The 16,252-nt window shown below is 41.5% G+C and overlaps 1 protein-coding gene across 6 annotated transcripts in view; it reads left to right on the top strand.

Moving 5' to 3' along the window:
* The window catches only part of SYNE3 (spectrin repeat containing nuclear envelope family member 3), a 72,289-nt gene extending 61,193 nt beyond the window's left edge, over positions 1 to 11,096 (top strand). For 5 of the 6 annotated variants that reach the window (XM_066607495.1, XM_066607497.1, XM_066607498.1 and 2 more), the window contains exons 23-27: positions 126 to 264; positions 415 to 549; positions 2,434 to 2,589; positions 4,478 to 4,516; positions 5,322 to 11,096. In XM_066607495.1, coding sequence (XP_066463592.1) covers positions 126 to 264; positions 415 to 549; positions 2,434 to 2,589; positions 4,478 to 4,516; positions 5,322 to 5,516 — 664 coding nt within the window. In that variant the 3' untranslated portion in view covers positions 5,517 to 11,096. The remainder of the gene's footprint in view (positions 1 to 125; positions 265 to 414; positions 550 to 2,433; positions 2,590 to 4,477; positions 4,517 to 5,321) is intronic. The other variant, XR_010793180.1, reaches the window with a different exon arrangement.
* The last annotated feature ends 5,156 nt before the right edge of the window (positions 11,097 to 16,252 follow it).

Genomic DNA, 16,252 nt, shown 5'->3' on the forward strand with positions numbered 1-16,252 from the left:
GTATGGAGCAGATTTTCTGTTGCAGAAGTTTCCTCAACAGATCTGGCTTGTGCAAATGTACCTTTCATACATAGAAATAATCCTACTTTATACACAAGAATGATCGGGTCTTCTCTGTTGGAAAGTTTTGTTGCAGAGGAGAATATGAAAGGAAAATATCCCAGTAACCCTGGCACATCAAGGAGGAATCAGAGGTTTGTGTCCTTGGCCGAGTCTGTAGATATTGTGGATTCTCCCAGCGCACAGAGAACTGCGGGAAATAAGGTAAATATTCATATAAGATATATGATGGACCCACAGTGACACTTGGGGTACAGGATAATGACACACGGACCCCACAATGACACGCAGGCTCTTGGCTTCCCATATGTGGGATATTATAAGTTACTGCTGTTTTCCTGTCTTGTGCTCCAGGCAGATGATGATCACATGAAGCTGTTGTTGGAGTTTGAGCAGTGGCTGCAGGCAGAAAGTTCAAAACTGAATCGGATTTGTGCAGCGCACGTCTCTTGCAGCCGAGGAATAAAAACGCATCAGAATCAACTCAAGGTATAATATACAAATACAGTAGAAGAGGCCAGTGGAGTCACTATATACATACACATTACTTATCTTCTGAATAATTCACTGATTCTGAATGACATCCTGTACTATACTCCAGAGCTGCACTCACTATTCTGCTGGTGGAGTCATTGTGTACATACATCACATTACTTATCCTGTACTGATCCTGAGTTACATTCTGTATTATACTCCAGAGCTGTACTCACTATTCTGCTGGTGGAGTCACTGTGTACATACATTATATTACTTATCCTGTACTGATCCTGAGTTACATCCTGCATTATACTCCAGAGCTGTACTCACTATTCTGCTGGTGGAGTCACTGTGTACATACATTATATTACTTATCCTGTACTGATTCTGAGTTACATCCTGCATTATACTCCAGAGCTGTGCTCACTATTCTGCTGGTGGAGTCACTGTGTAAATACATTATATTACTTATCCTGTACTGATCACGAGTTATATCCTGTATTATACTCCAGAGCTACACTAACTATTCTGCTAGTGGAGTCACTGTGTACATACATTACATTACTTATGTACTGATCCTGAGTTACATACTGTATTATACTCTAGAGCTGCACTCACTATTCTGCTGGTGGAGTCACTGTGTACATACATTACATTACTTATCCTGCACTGGTCCTGAGTTACATCCTGCATTATACTCCAGAGCTGTACTCACTATTCTGCTGGTGGAGTCACTGTGTACATACATTATATTACTTATCCTGTACTGATCACGAGTTATATCCTGTATTATACTCCAGAGCTACACTCACTATTCTGCTAATGGAGTCGCTGTGTACATACATTACATTACTTATCCTATACTGATCCTGAGTTACATCCTGTATTATTCTCCAGAGCTGCACTCCTTATTCTGCTGGTGGAGTCACTGTGTACATACATTACATTACTTATCCTGTACTGATCCTGAGTTACATCCTGCATTATACTCCAGAGCTGCACTCACTATTCTGCTAGTGGAGTCGCTGTGTACATACATTACATTACTTATCCTGTACTGATCACGAGTTATATCCTGTATTATACTCCAGAGCTGCACTCACTATCCTGCTGGTGGAGTCACTGTGTACATACATTACATTACTTATGTACTGATTCTGATTTACATCCTGTATTATACTCTAGAGCTGCACTCACTATTCTGCTGGTGGAGTCACTGTGTACATACATTACATTACCTATCCAGTACTGATCCTGAGTTACATCCTGTATTATACTCCAGAGCTGTACTCACTATTCTGCTGGTGGAGTCACTGTGTACATACATTACATTACTTATCCTGTACTGATCCGGAGTTACGTCCTGTATTATATTCCAGAGCTGCACTCACTATTCTACACAGTGATTTAACTAGCAGAGTAGTGAGTACAGCTCTGGATTATAATACCGTATGTAACTCAGGATCATTTTTACGCAGGTGTTTGATGAGCGCCGATCGGTGCTTGCCTACTTAGCCTTTATAAAGGCTAATCAACACTCTATGAGGACAAATGATTGTACGTCCCCCAAGCACTTTCATTGCTGTCAGCAGCATATCCCCCTTCACATGGGAACATGTGCTGCCCAAAACAGACGATGAACAAGTATTTGCCTGTTTGTCAGCTGATCTTTACCCTGTTTATATGGGGCACTGATTGTTGGCCCATGAAAGGGGGCCTTAGGTAATATCATGTAGACATGTAACTTCACTCAATCTTTTAAGTAGACTATATGATTATGTTTAAATATAAATTGTAAGACATGATGGAGACGGCCTGGCTTCTACTCACTGTGTATGTTTTCAGCTAGGAATTTGGTCCACAAATAACTACTAATCATGATTTCCATGTCTGCAGGTTTTGCGGTCACATGTCCCTCAAGGCCAAAAACTGTTTGAGTCTCTTCTAGGCTGCAGATCATCCATGACACTAACTGAGGACCTCAAATTGGAAGAGCTCCGCTATCTCTGGATGCTGTACAAATCCAAGCTCCGGGATTCTGGGAAACATACGGTAAGAGCTATCGTTGTCTTCTGCTGATATATTAGACCTACCAGAAGATCCAGGACTCATGAGGAACTGCATCTTCACTGATCTTATTTGCAGCCCTTTTACACTGGCTGACAATAGAGGACAACCGTTTTATATGAATGCTCGTTCTCCTGACTGCTCATTTGCCGGCTGATCGGAGGCATCTACACATGACCTAACATTTGTTCATCAGCTGATCGCGTCTTATGTGCATTGTTCTTGGCAGAACTGTCACCAAAAGGACCACAAATTATAAAACTTAACTTTTATTATGTTGAAATATTAAAAAGGCGTGCTAATCGATTTCTATTGTGACCTCGGTCACACAAAACTAAAAACAAGAACAAAAGGAGTTCATCAGATACAGACTTGATCAGTAGTGGTCTATCACAATAGATGATATAATAGTGTCCACAACTAGTATCACTGATGATTTAAATCAGCGATGGTTAGCTATACCGAGACAGACAATTGGTTCTATCCGTAACTTGTAAACTCAGGTCATTACTGACAGTCTGATATTAAATTATAATAATATCTTGATTTTTTTTCTTTTTTTTTTTTACAAAGACCGAACTTACCAGGCGCCCGATCCAGCGCTGCCCTCCTGAAAGTCAGCATTGACCAGGCAGCTGGACCCCTGTGTGCACCCTGTGCATGCAATCTCTGATAGCCGTCAATGGCTACATAGTCTGCGCTGGCTTTCAGGGGTGACAGTGCTGGATCTGGGGAACCAGCAAAGTATAAGAAATACCTCCCTGGACTCCAGGGAACCTGCCGTCTGAGCACCATAACTTAGTTTATGATGCTCATACCTAGTAACAGGTTCCCTTTAACCCCTTGAGTGGCACGCCCGGAAAATTTCCGTGACGAGCTCCACTGCTCATAGCAACATAGCCCGGAAGATTTCCGGGCTATGTATCACTATGGGAGCTGCAGAGCACAATGCCACAAGCTGTGACACTGTGCTCTGCCTGTACAGACCTAGAGAGAACAAAGCGACACTGTGCTCTGCCTGCACAGACCTAGAGAGAACAAAGCAAGGGCTTTGAAAAACCAGCAGAAGATATTGCCGATATGTCGGCAATCTCCTGCTTTGTTTACAGGTTGCCATAGAGACCATCGGCTTGTCAGAAGCAAGCCGATGGTCTCTGTGGCAGGGAGAGCTGGTTGTTAGCTGTGAGAGGACAGCTAGGTACCAGCTCTTACAGCAGAGATCAGAGAAAACCTCCGATCTCTGCTGTGTTAACCCCTTACATGCTGCAGTCTATGTGACTGCAGCATGTAAAGGGCTGTCACTGCAGCATGTAAAGGGTTGTCACCATCGGACCCCTAGAATGTGATCAGGGGTCCTGATGGGTCCCTCTGGAAGTCCCCTAAAGGGACAAAAAAAATAAAAAAATTAAAAAAATAAAAAGTTAAAAAATTATTAAAAAAATAATAAAAACACTTGTCTCCCTTTACTTTGTAAAAAAATCAAAAATACAATCACACATGTGGTATCCATGCGTCGTAATGACCCAGAGAAGGAAGTTAATGCATTATTTAACCCCTTAATGACATGGCCCCTTTTTTTCTTTTTTCCCCATTTCTTTTTTTCCTCCCTCCTGTTTAAAAAATCACAACTTGTCCCGCAAAAAACAAGCCCTCATATGGCCATGTCAATGGAAAAATGAAAAAGTTATGGCTCTTGAGACGCAACTGCAAAATTAGTTGAAATTCAATGATTAGACCATTTTAAAAAACCTGCCCTGGTGGGCACGACAGGGTGGTAAGAAACCCGCCACTCAAGGGGTTAAGGGAAAGTCTATTTTTAGGAAATATAGATGTTTTGTGTGATAATCTCATATCTGCATATTTTCTTTTACAGAATATGAAAATAGTAGAAGAGCCCAGAGGAGCAAACAAGGTAAGACTAGTAAAAGTAATCCGCACTCCAACACAGTTCTGTTGCTATGTTTTATTTTAAAGGCAATCCAATGAATACACGTTTTAATATAAAACATCAAAGCAGAATTGTATTGGAATGTGCAGTACTTTGTTATGTATCTATGGGGTTGGGACCCTACTCATGCACCCTCAAATCCTAAAATGCCATACAGTGTTAAAATAATGCAATATCAATACAGGTTAGGTTAAAAGTAGTAGAAGAGAGATTGCAAGAGACCAGTAGCATCACTGAGAATGTAGCCTATTCATTCACTAGAGATCAGCAGTGACATCACTGAGAATGCAGGCTTTCCATTCACTAGAGAGTGGTGACATCACTGAGAATGCAGCCTATCCATTCACTAGAGAGCAGCAGTGACATCACTGAGAATGCAGCCTAACCATTCATTAGAGAGCAACGGTGACATCACTGAGAATGCAGCCTATCCATTCTTTAGAGAGCAGCGATGATGTCACTGAGAATGCACCCTATCCAGTCACTAGAGAGCAGCAGTGACATCAATGAGAATGCAGCCTGCCATTGACTTGAGGGCAGCAGTGACAGCACTGAGAATGCAGCCTATCCATTCACTAGAGATCAGCGGTGACATCACTGACAATGCAGTCTATACAGTCACCAAAGAGCAGCGGTGACATCACTGAGAATGTGACAATGCAGCCTATCCAGTCACTAGAGAGCAGCGGTGACATCACTCAGAATGCAGCCTATCCATCGTCTGTGTATTAATGCTGATTGTAACTGATGTATATTGTGTTTTTTCCAGAAATCTGGGGGAATCTGCTCTTTCCTGCACCGGGTGTGTTGTGCTGCGCTGCCTTTGCAGTTACTCCTGCTGCTTCTCCTCTTTTTGGCGTTTCTTCTCCCTCTTCTACATGACACCAAGAACTGCGCCCTGTCCAACAATTTTGCACGTTCCTTTAACCTGATGCTTAAGTATGATGGGCCTCCTCCAACCTAGAGCTCTTGTCTCCAAGACTCCAGAATATACTGTAATCACTGTATGGCAGCTATACCTACATCTTGTATATAGTACTTTGACAATTACCAGACGATTAACCCTAGCACTGCCTTGTACCAGCAATGATGGGGTTAGCCACACTGTATATAGCCGTGATGTATATAAAATTGCACTGTAGCGTGTTCTATTTTTTATACGCTGTATGACTATTTATGGTTTATACGCGCTTTTTTATGTAAATATAAATATTTGTATATCGTTTTTATGTTTTGCTATGGACAATCACAAATAACTGTGGGAATCTTGGATATGAAAGGAGATGTCCAGGGTCAGAAAAGCATGGCTTCTTACTTCCAAAAACAGCGCCACACCTGCCCATGGGTTTTGTGTGGTATTGCAGCTCAGCCCCATTCACTTCAATGGAGCCGCAATGGTAGATGGAACACATGAACAGGTTTTTCTAACCCTGGACAACCTCTTTGAGCGTCATATAGAAGTGCATATGCTGGACAGTGCAAAACACAAGCTTAAAGGGTATTCCACCTACTGCTCAATAGTCCCCGAGCAGGGCCACCACCAATACTCAGACCATGGAAGTAAAGTGGCCAAACCTCCTCCATGCTGGTTAGGGATTCCTTCATGGTATTTCACCCTGTGGATTTGTATTAAAGAATCTAAGTAGGCTTCTCACTGATATCATCATCTCCTTTAATACATACAGTTTGGTTTGGGTACAATTTGTATTAGCCCCCTGAAGCCCCTGCTAATCACCCCAGCTCTCTTGTGTTTTCACATAGCAGTAGCACTGCCAATAAGAAAAAAGATTTTTAATTTTAGGTGAAGTTTCCCTTTAAGTCTTTTTAGGACCGCCCCTGCTTTATATATGTTACAGCATAGTTCCACCTTCCTATGCAAATAAGCAACATTTGGATTTTCATATGGAATGTTTTGTATATGCAGGTATTTTTGCATCCAGTTTGCCCTCTATATTAGAGACGTGGGTAATAATCTGACACAAGGGACTATGCAAATATATAAGAAATAAATGTGTTGTTGCTTTTAATATGCTTTTAGCTGAAATTTGTAATTTTGTATTAATATATCCTATTACGTGGAAGCAGCCAGGTCTCCCATGTCATTACATTCTTAGATCGCCACCTGCTGGTCATTCAGGTAACAAAAATAATGAAAGTTCCAATACCTTGACTCCTTTCATTGTTTAGCCCAACTTGATTTGAGTTCTGGATTCTCCCTACAGAGTGTCCTCTCCTTTATCTGCACTACAAATCCCAGCAAGTTGTACTGGCATGTGCTTGGCAAGCTAGAAGCTGCTTGCTGCTCAGGTGGCGATAAAATGCAATTCTTCCGACAATGTATCGATGCTTGGATCCATTCTGCATTGGAGCAATTAAATACAATGGCGTTTCATTCCTTTTTTCATGGTGCTGACATTCAGGACCAGGAAGCTTGGCTTCATTTCATCTTCTCCTTGCCAGAGGGCTTCCATTCGAGTTTCAAGAACTTTGTTGACTTCTATGTAAATATCAGTCAACGTCTTCTATCAACTTGTTAGCAATTCTAATTGTTTTGTAGTTTAGCCTTTTCTGAGAAAGCAGAGTATAAAAAGACAAGACTTATCACTCAGCTTTCCCATACCCCTGATGGTTCTCCATTTTTATGGCATAAGATTATGTATATCTAGCAGAAGCCTGATAAGACTGGGAGATAACTCCTATAGGAGCTGTACTGGCAGCCATATTGGTTGGCACCCAGCTTTGCCATACACAAATAGAAGTTTTAGAATTTCCTGGACCTTGGAAATACTGGATAACTTGTAGTTACTGTTTGTTCTGTCGCTTTTTAATTTGTGGAGACTTGATAAAGCATTTTAGGCCACATAATCCTCTTGCTGAAGTAAAGCTGCAGCTTAATGCGCCGGTTATTGCGGCGTTAGCTTATTTAATAGCCTGAGATATAAATAATCACAAAATAGTTTGGGGACAGCGGAGAAGTGAGATAAAAGTTTGCTCATTTGTAAGACAAGTAACTGTTGGACGGCCTGGTGAATAGTTTGACTTTATTATTTTAGGTAACTTGAGTAACTACCGAGAAAAAAAAAAAAAAGCATTCATGACGCGTCCTGGAAATTTAATTACAGCTGGCGGCTTATTCCCTGAGTGCCGCATGTTTCCCTAAAATGACCTAAAACTGAAACGTGACATCAATGGGACTTAAAATCCACATCTTTTCACAGTCCGGTACCATTTTTCAGCAGTACTATTTCCATAATGTATTTGACATTGCAACAGCGCCCCCACCCAGAATTCCAATTCTATCCATTCTTAGATACCCTATAGGCCAGTCCTCTCCAAGCTTAACTATTCTCTATGGCTGCTTTCCATTGCCTGATGTCCACCCACAATATATTTACTTATACCATATCCCTGATCCTTGGAATGCAATATCAATGGGTTGAACAGCCCCCCAGAAATATCAGATACATATGTGCAATTAGTAATAGGAGCTCTACAGCATGTTTAATTGCAGATTATAAGTTGGTGTAACCCCTTTAAAAAAACTAGCAGATATGTGGCTGTTTAGTTCATAGCAGAGAGTAGATTTGGTGGTACAGATGAGTTCAGGGTTTCCTGTCCCTGATCCATGAGGTTGGGGAAGAATTGAAAAATAAACTCAGGAAATTACGTTTAATAAATCTGCCCTGATGCAGACATTAGTCTGAGGTTACTGTACAGTACACGGTCGCTGGAATGTAAGACGTTAAACTAGAGACAAGTCAAGTTAGAGACAGTCCAGAACCTGGAAGAGATGGGTATAGAGGGAGTTGAGATGTAGTTTTGGGAGAGCTCGGTATGTGAAGGAGATAGACAGTCCAAGATCTTATGGAGACACTTAAGAACCTGAGAGGCAGTACAAGATCTGAGGTGGGAGACATCAGAAACATACTTTCCTGAGTCCTACTCAGGGAGAGAAACTTCAGATAAATGGAGAATATTCAAGATCTGCAAAAGAAAGTTATGGATCTCAGTATGGACAGTTTGGTTCTGATGTGATGGAGACACTTTAGAATCTGATAGAAACTGATCAAGATGTTATGGAGAAGGAGACAGTTCAAGATATAATAGAGTACAAGCTGGAATAAAGGAGGAGAGGTCACCATCTGGATGGCACTTTTCAAGACTTGCTAGAGAAAGTGAGAAGGGACATTAGAGCATATTTACTTAGACCGGCGTTTTACATGTAAACTCTGTGCCTTTCTACCAGGTATCTCCATGCACCAGATGAAAAACCTACACCATATAGGTGCTGGAGTTGGCTTTCTTGGTATAATCTACGCTAGACTCTGGTGTAGCGAATAGTAAAAGTTACAGGGTGCACGTGGCGCCATCCCCTAAATTCAGGCTCCACGCACTGACGGGTGAATGACTGCCAAAACTGCGACTTTCATGCGCCAGAATTCTGGTGTCCAACTAATAAACAGGCCCCATTGTAAGCTGGAGACCTCATTGAGATAGAGGCAGTTCGGCATCTTATTGAGGTAGAGAGAACCCTGGTTGAGACTGGTCAAGATCTGCTAGAGCTCTGAGGGGTATGAGCGGGGACATATGGGGTATGAGCTTGGGATGTTATGGCGGAACTTCAGAGTCTGGTAGGGACAGTCTAAGATTTTGAGCTAATGCCCACGGACAGATTTCTGCAGCGTCTTACGCGGCAGAAATCCGCTGCGTTGTCCCGCAGCTATTAGGTTCTATGGAACCTAGTAGCTGAAAGTTCACGCTGCGGAATTCCACAGCGTGAAAGAATCCACAGCATACTCTATTTGCTGCGGAAAACCATGCGGCTGGCTTCCATTGTAGTCAATGGAAGCCGGCTGTCACTCTAGATTTCTGCTGTGAGCACAGCGGAAGTATCGCACGATTACGCGTCTCCAGCCACTGCCGGCGCGTCATCAGCCACTGCCGGCGCGTCATGCTCTGTACTGCGCATGCGCACAGGCCCAGCAGACAGAATTCACGCGGCGGATCCCAGAGGTGAGTATGGGGTCCTTGGGGGGCGCCCTGACGGACTCCGCTGCGATATTCCGCTGGCGGAGTCCGTCACGGCCGTGGGCATGAGGCCTTACTAGAAATGGGTCTGAGTGAGGACAGAGAGACAGCTTGGCATTAAAACAGTACAGAATCTACAAGAGACAGTCAGGCTGCATTTACACAGGCAATATCGATCTGAGAAACTCCGACCAATATCTTTGCACATGAGATTTTCATGCATGTGAAAAAAAAAATTGCATTGCACTAGCAATGATGAAAATTGCACCTGCATGCAACTTAACGCCTAAACAATTGGACATGTTGCGATCTTTTTCTCTCACAGCATTGATACATAATAATAAAGTAGTAAACAATTGGTTAATATAACACGTGAGTTCCGTACGTCTTACAATCGTAGAGAACCTGCCCATTTCTCTTGGCCTTATAAGTCTGAGTTTAGACATACAAGACAGTTTGGAAGCAGAGACATTGCAGGATCTTATGAGGATTCAGACAGCAGAGGATCTGAGGGAATAAGGGAATTGGGAGTCTGAGAGAAGATATTGCAGCATGGAGACTGCTTGAAATCTAGTGGTGATAAAGAGGGTTCAGGATTTTATTATGATGGAGACAGCTCATGACCTCAGAGAGACAGATTATTCTGAAGGGACTGTTTAAAGTTGCAGATTTGATAAGAGAAAACTGTGATAGAGGTGTGATTTACAGTTTAGAAATTGTGTGTAACCTAAAATAATTTATTGGCTGAATGTCTTTTATACACAATATTTTTCATTTCTCATTGCTGATGAATGAGTTCTTTCCTTTTAAAACCTCTTTTAATGTAACTTGCAGTACCACTTTTCACCATTGTGATTGGCAAACATTTTCTATAAACACCCATGCAACAGCGCCCCCAGCTCTTTTCTAAATGGGGATCACACTCAACTCTGGTACTTAAAATGTAATATCTTTGGATCAAAGCCTCAAGAGATGTCAGACCCATAGCCTTAATCTAGAATAACTATAGTGATTAGTGTAATTGAAATACATTATAGAATCTCTTCCTATAACTTCAAGTGCTTCCCATCGCTTCATAGGAAGCGAGTCCAAGGATGGGGTTGTGTAGGGCTTGCACCAACACCATAAGATGGTGGCCCTTCCCTTTATGTACACCCCTGTGTACCACAACAAACACACGTTTGTATATTATATATAATTATGCTGCGTTCATGTGTCCTTTTGTTGCAGTGTTAGTAAATGTAACTCTTCCTTTTCCCTACCAACCATTATTATCACCCACATCTAACCTCATAACCTCATCTTTTTCCATAGTTTTGTGAAATGGCAGCCCTCACTAACACCTCCACTCTATAACCCAATCCCTATAATATATCATCAATATGATGTAGAGTGTAAGCTCTGTGGAGCAGGGGCTCATGATTCCTGTACTTTTCTATGTATTACTTGATCTATTTTAATTGTAAATTAACTTTCTACATTGACAAGGTATAAATAAAGATACCTGAAAACGTTATATCTGGTGGTTTGTTATTAATTCTGTCAGTTCCTGGGGTGTGATGCTTGTAGGGTGAAATATTCAATGTCTTGACACTACCTCTACTGAGTCCTATGGGAACCCTGGGTGGTAATCTATAAGGCCACCATTACAGCTCCCACAATGGTGATCAGCCTGCTTTCTTAAAAGGGGGTGTACAGCAATTTTGTTTTCCAAAGCTTGGGCAGATGATAAAATAAAAAAGACAATATACTTACCTGTCTTGAGACCCAGCTGAGCCACTCCCGTTGCCCAGTCCTCTTCCCTATCCAGAAGTCAGGTGATCGCTATGGCCAATCAAAGGCTACAGCGTCACCATCTGAACTCCTGGCATCAGCGCTCATATTCTGGGTGTCACGATGCTGGGAGTTCACTGCAGTGTCCGATTGGCCACAGTGGTTACCTGACTTCTGGCAGTGGAGGATATAGCAGCAGGAGACAGTTGGATTTATTGCTACCCAGAAGCTTGACTGTCGTTTATCCATACTTCATTGGAACTACTGTGTGAGATGATTGCATTTTTTTTCTTACTGCTAAAAGCCAGGCAGCTGAAAAGAAAACGAACAGATCCCATAATAGTCAATGGAGTCCGCCTGTTACTGTTCGGTTGCATCCTAAGACGGAACCGTTCAGCCGTGGGGATACAAACATGGAATAGAATCTACAGTCTGTACAACACAACACTGCAGCCAGGCTCCTCCCACCAGTTCAGGGAGAACTGAGAATTAGAGATACAGCCTGCAGAGGCGGAAATGGTGCTAAATACAGGATGTAAGTTATATATTGGCCAGAAATAGTGTTATTCCTCATGTACACACAAAAAAGTCACAAAATTTGTCACGATCTCACTTCAGTAGCTGGGTGGCATATAAAGAGGTTCCACATATATAAAAATGCAACTAATTTATCATTAGCAGTAGTGATAAGTTCCTCCCTAGGTATTTCTAGATATGTTCCTACAGTTTCTACCCCACCCATCTACCCAATTGTGCAAAAATATTGCAACTTTTTAAAAAGTTGCATTTTCTAAATATCTCAAAATCCTGGCCAAGCAGCGTGTCCCATCCACTTTTAAAAACCAATATGGATGGTAATAATAAAAGTGTAGACCCTGTTTTGGAGTAAAGTAAGCAAGAAAAGGCACAAGCACATTGATAAATGTGGGCCAAAGTTTATTAGAAAGTTGAAAAACTTTCATAGTACAGTAAAATTACAGTACCTAAAACAGGAAGCAAACTAATGACCCTCTCCTGCAGAGATGGCTGCCACAGTCTACATGTTCAGGCTGTACAGCACCGTGGAGTATAAATCATTGCTTTGTAACATAATTTTTCTTTATGTTCATTGGTTCTTATCTGTGGCAGTAGACGGGAATAAGAGGCAGCAGCATATGCAGAATCGATAAATCACCCCCACTTTCCGTCTATTATGGCCTCTCCCTGCACTTTTACATTGTACTGATTGATTGAGTAAGTCATAGATCATCCTGGTTGAAAGCGTGGCCAACCCAGCGGTGAATGAAATTATAGACAACGCTTCCTTAAATCAGGTCACGGGCTCCCAAAAATATAGCACTGCAGGTAAATGGTAAATTAGAAACACACCTCATTCCCCCTGGAGGGGCACAAACTTACATTTTCGGTACCAGACCCTTGTAAATCTCACAGGTCGCTACCGTGAATGCGCTCGACCTGGAACAAGGCCTCGTCTATACACATATATATCACCCCAGTCATTATGGAGTCACCTTGTATTTTACATACTCCACGCAACTACTTTTCCATATTGTATATTAGGTAACTTGGTGTAAGATTGATGCTCAGACTCCAGTGATTGCCTTAGCATGTGTGGTGGGGGGAGAGGACACCTGATTTTGAGGCAACGTCTATGCAGTTAATAAATTTTCTGTGTATAATCTCACAAGCAGATAATAATCATTAGTGTGAGATTTTATTCAGCTTTTTCCTTAATATTTCTATGTCTGAGAAAGTTGGGTGACGGCCAATATGGTCACCATTACAGCTTTCATTGGGGCTGTCACTCAGCTTTATGACTTCTTTAGGGAAAATGGACCTAGTTATGTAATGATCCTAAGAATAGGCAGATTTGCTGTTCAGGACATTAGTAAAGCTGGGTGACATCCTCTATAGCAGAAGTAATAGTCACTATATTGCTTGTCACTCACCCACAAACATGATTGTAGTCAGAAATGATCCTCACCTTCCTCCAATTGTCTGTATAGCCTTCTCAAACAAGACTCAATGTTACAGTCTGGTTTCTACACAGTACCAACCACTGTTTGATAACTCCATGATACATACAGTCCTGAGAAGGAAGGAGATATAGATAGATAGATAGATAGATAGATAGATACAAGAGAGAAAGATATGAGAGAGATAGATAGAGATATCAGATAGATAGATAGATAGATAGATAGATAGATAGATAGAGATATCAGGTAGATAGATATAGATATCAGATAGATAGATAGATAGATAGATAGATAGATAGATAGATAGATAGATAGATAGATAGATACGAGAGAGAGAGAGAAAGATATGAGAGAGATAGATAGAGATAAACGGATAGATAGATGGATCAGATAGATAGAGATAGATAGATATCAGATAGATACGAGAGAGAGAGAGAAAGATATGAAAGAGAGATAGATAGATCAGATAGATAGATATAGATATTTGATAGATAGATGATAGATAGATAGATAGATATGAGATTATCTATCTCATATAGATACAAGAGAGAACAATATGAGCGAGATAGATAGAGATATCAGATAGATAGATACGAGAGAGAGAAAGATATGAAAGAGAGCGATAGATAGATAGACGGATAGATAGATCAGATAGATTGATAGATATAGATATAGGATAGATAGATATTAGATAGATAGATAGATACAAGAGAGAAAGATATGAGAGAGAGATAGATATCAGATAGATAGATATATATAGATATCAGATAGATAGATAGATATCAGATAGATACGAGAGAAAGAGAGATAGATAGAGATAGATGGATGGATAGATAGGTATGGGATATGAGAGAGATAGATGATAGATAGATATGAGATAGATGATAGATAGATAGATAGATAGATAGATAGATAGATAGATATAGATAGATAGAAAGATATTATATATGAGATAGATAGATATGAGATAGATGATAGATAGATAGATAGATATGAGATGGATCATAGATAGATATGCGATAGATAGATATAGATATGAGATAGATCATAGATAGATATGAGATAGATAGAAACTAGATAGTGAGATAGATATGAGATAGATGCTAGATAGATAGATAGATATAAGATAGACAGATAGATAGAATTATTACTGCTGCTCCTTCTATGCTTCTGTACTTTTAAACCTGCCCCATAAATTGACGCTGATGTCGCAGTTGACCCTGAGGATTGAGTTTATAATCTGTGAGATTCCAGCTCCCAGACACAGTGATAAACCCTCCTTCCCAGCACTGCGTCCACTGCAGCTTCATCCGGTTTTACTACATCATTCGCAGAATTACCGCGGATTGGCCCCTAATCCTCTCCAAAGAACGATCCTAGCAGATGTTATCGGGCGGCGGACCTCTGTGTACAGCTCCCACGGTGGGACATCAGTCTATAAATCGTCAGTCGTCTCCGCGCACATCTGTAACGCATTACTGCGCCGCTCCGTGCGCTGTCAGCTTCCCTAGAAAAGCAAACACAAGCGCCACTAATCTCTGTATTAAACGCAGAATGACGGACATATTTGTATGGAATAAATAAACAGCTGCGCAGTCAAATGTCTGTAATCTTTAACAAAACTGAGGGATGAAAGTCGCCGCGATTGTACGTGTTTGGTATTATAATGTAATAAACTGTCAGTTTGTGTGACGGCTCAACGCAAACACATGGGGCCTTTGCGCCAATCTTGTCTTAACCCTTTCATATCCTGAATGACCTTATACATAGAAAAGTCTATGCAAAATGCTGGGTAACTACCATGATGACTGTACCTCCGGGGGTGTCACCCAGCTTTCCTATAGCTACATAGTATGGTTGTCCATTCAGTCTGGTTCTCCAAGTCACGTAGTTACGCCACCTTGGCTTCCGCGGGTCTCTGCTGCGTTCTAGAATGGTAAAGCAGCCTATTGACCCGTCTGTTACTCTACTAGGAGTGCAGATTTGGTAGAAAAGCTGCATAAAGACATCTGTATGGACTGTACTGATGGCTATATTGGCTCAACTTTCTGAAGGCTCTTTTACACGGCACAATCATTGGATCAGGTGCTTTACATGACAATTGTTAGGTGGAAATGACAATTCAGTGACAAATTGTTAGATTATCGCTGATTGGATTTTTTTATGTGGACCTAAAAATCACTGCTTGTCTGCTGCAAATCCATTGGTGTAAACAGGTGCCGTACAATCTGTCAGATAGAAAGCAGTGGGTTGACTAGAGGGGCAATTATGTTCCAATGAACAATCGAAACTACCCAATTATTGTTCATTGTAAATACATGCCAAGCGAACAATATGCGATCGCTACGTCGCCGCTGCATGCTCGTTCCAATTTATCTTGCCGTGTAAAAGGGTCTTCAGACTCCCGGATAGCAAAGCTGCTCAGATGTGTAGTGCCACTACTTTCCCGTACTCTCATGTAGCTGCAGAACTACGCAGATTTGCTGGTAGCAATATCGTTGGTCTCCCAGATTTTTACACTCCTGAATAGCAAAGCCACTCAGAAAGCCAGTAAGTCCGGTTTCGCATCTACATCGGAAACTCTGGCTGGACGTTCCGTCGCAGATCCGGCCGAAAATACCGGAAAGAAAAACGTTGCGGAAAAGGGGGCTGACCCCATTATAGTCAATGGGGTCCGTCCGGCACTATTCGGTTGCATCCAGAGCCGGAACTTTTCGGCCATGAGGAATCCCCTTTCTTGTTCCCCCAACGGAGCAGGAAAGCGAAATCCCTGCCGCAGATGTGAAACCACCCTAATTCCAGGATTCCCCACTCTCATATATCTACATAACTAGACAGATTCGCTATATGCAATAATGGCCAGATTAGTTGGCACCCAGCTTTCTTAGACTCCTGAATGATAGAGTTACCTAGTCATTCACTT

This window comes from Eleutherodactylus coqui, chromosome 6 (genome assembly GCF_035609145.1).
Source record: "Eleutherodactylus coqui strain aEleCoq1 chromosome 6, aEleCoq1.hap1, whole genome shotgun sequence".
NCBI classification, from domain to species: domain Eukaryota; kingdom Metazoa; phylum Chordata; class Amphibia; order Anura; family Eleutherodactylidae; genus Eleutherodactylus; species Eleutherodactylus coqui.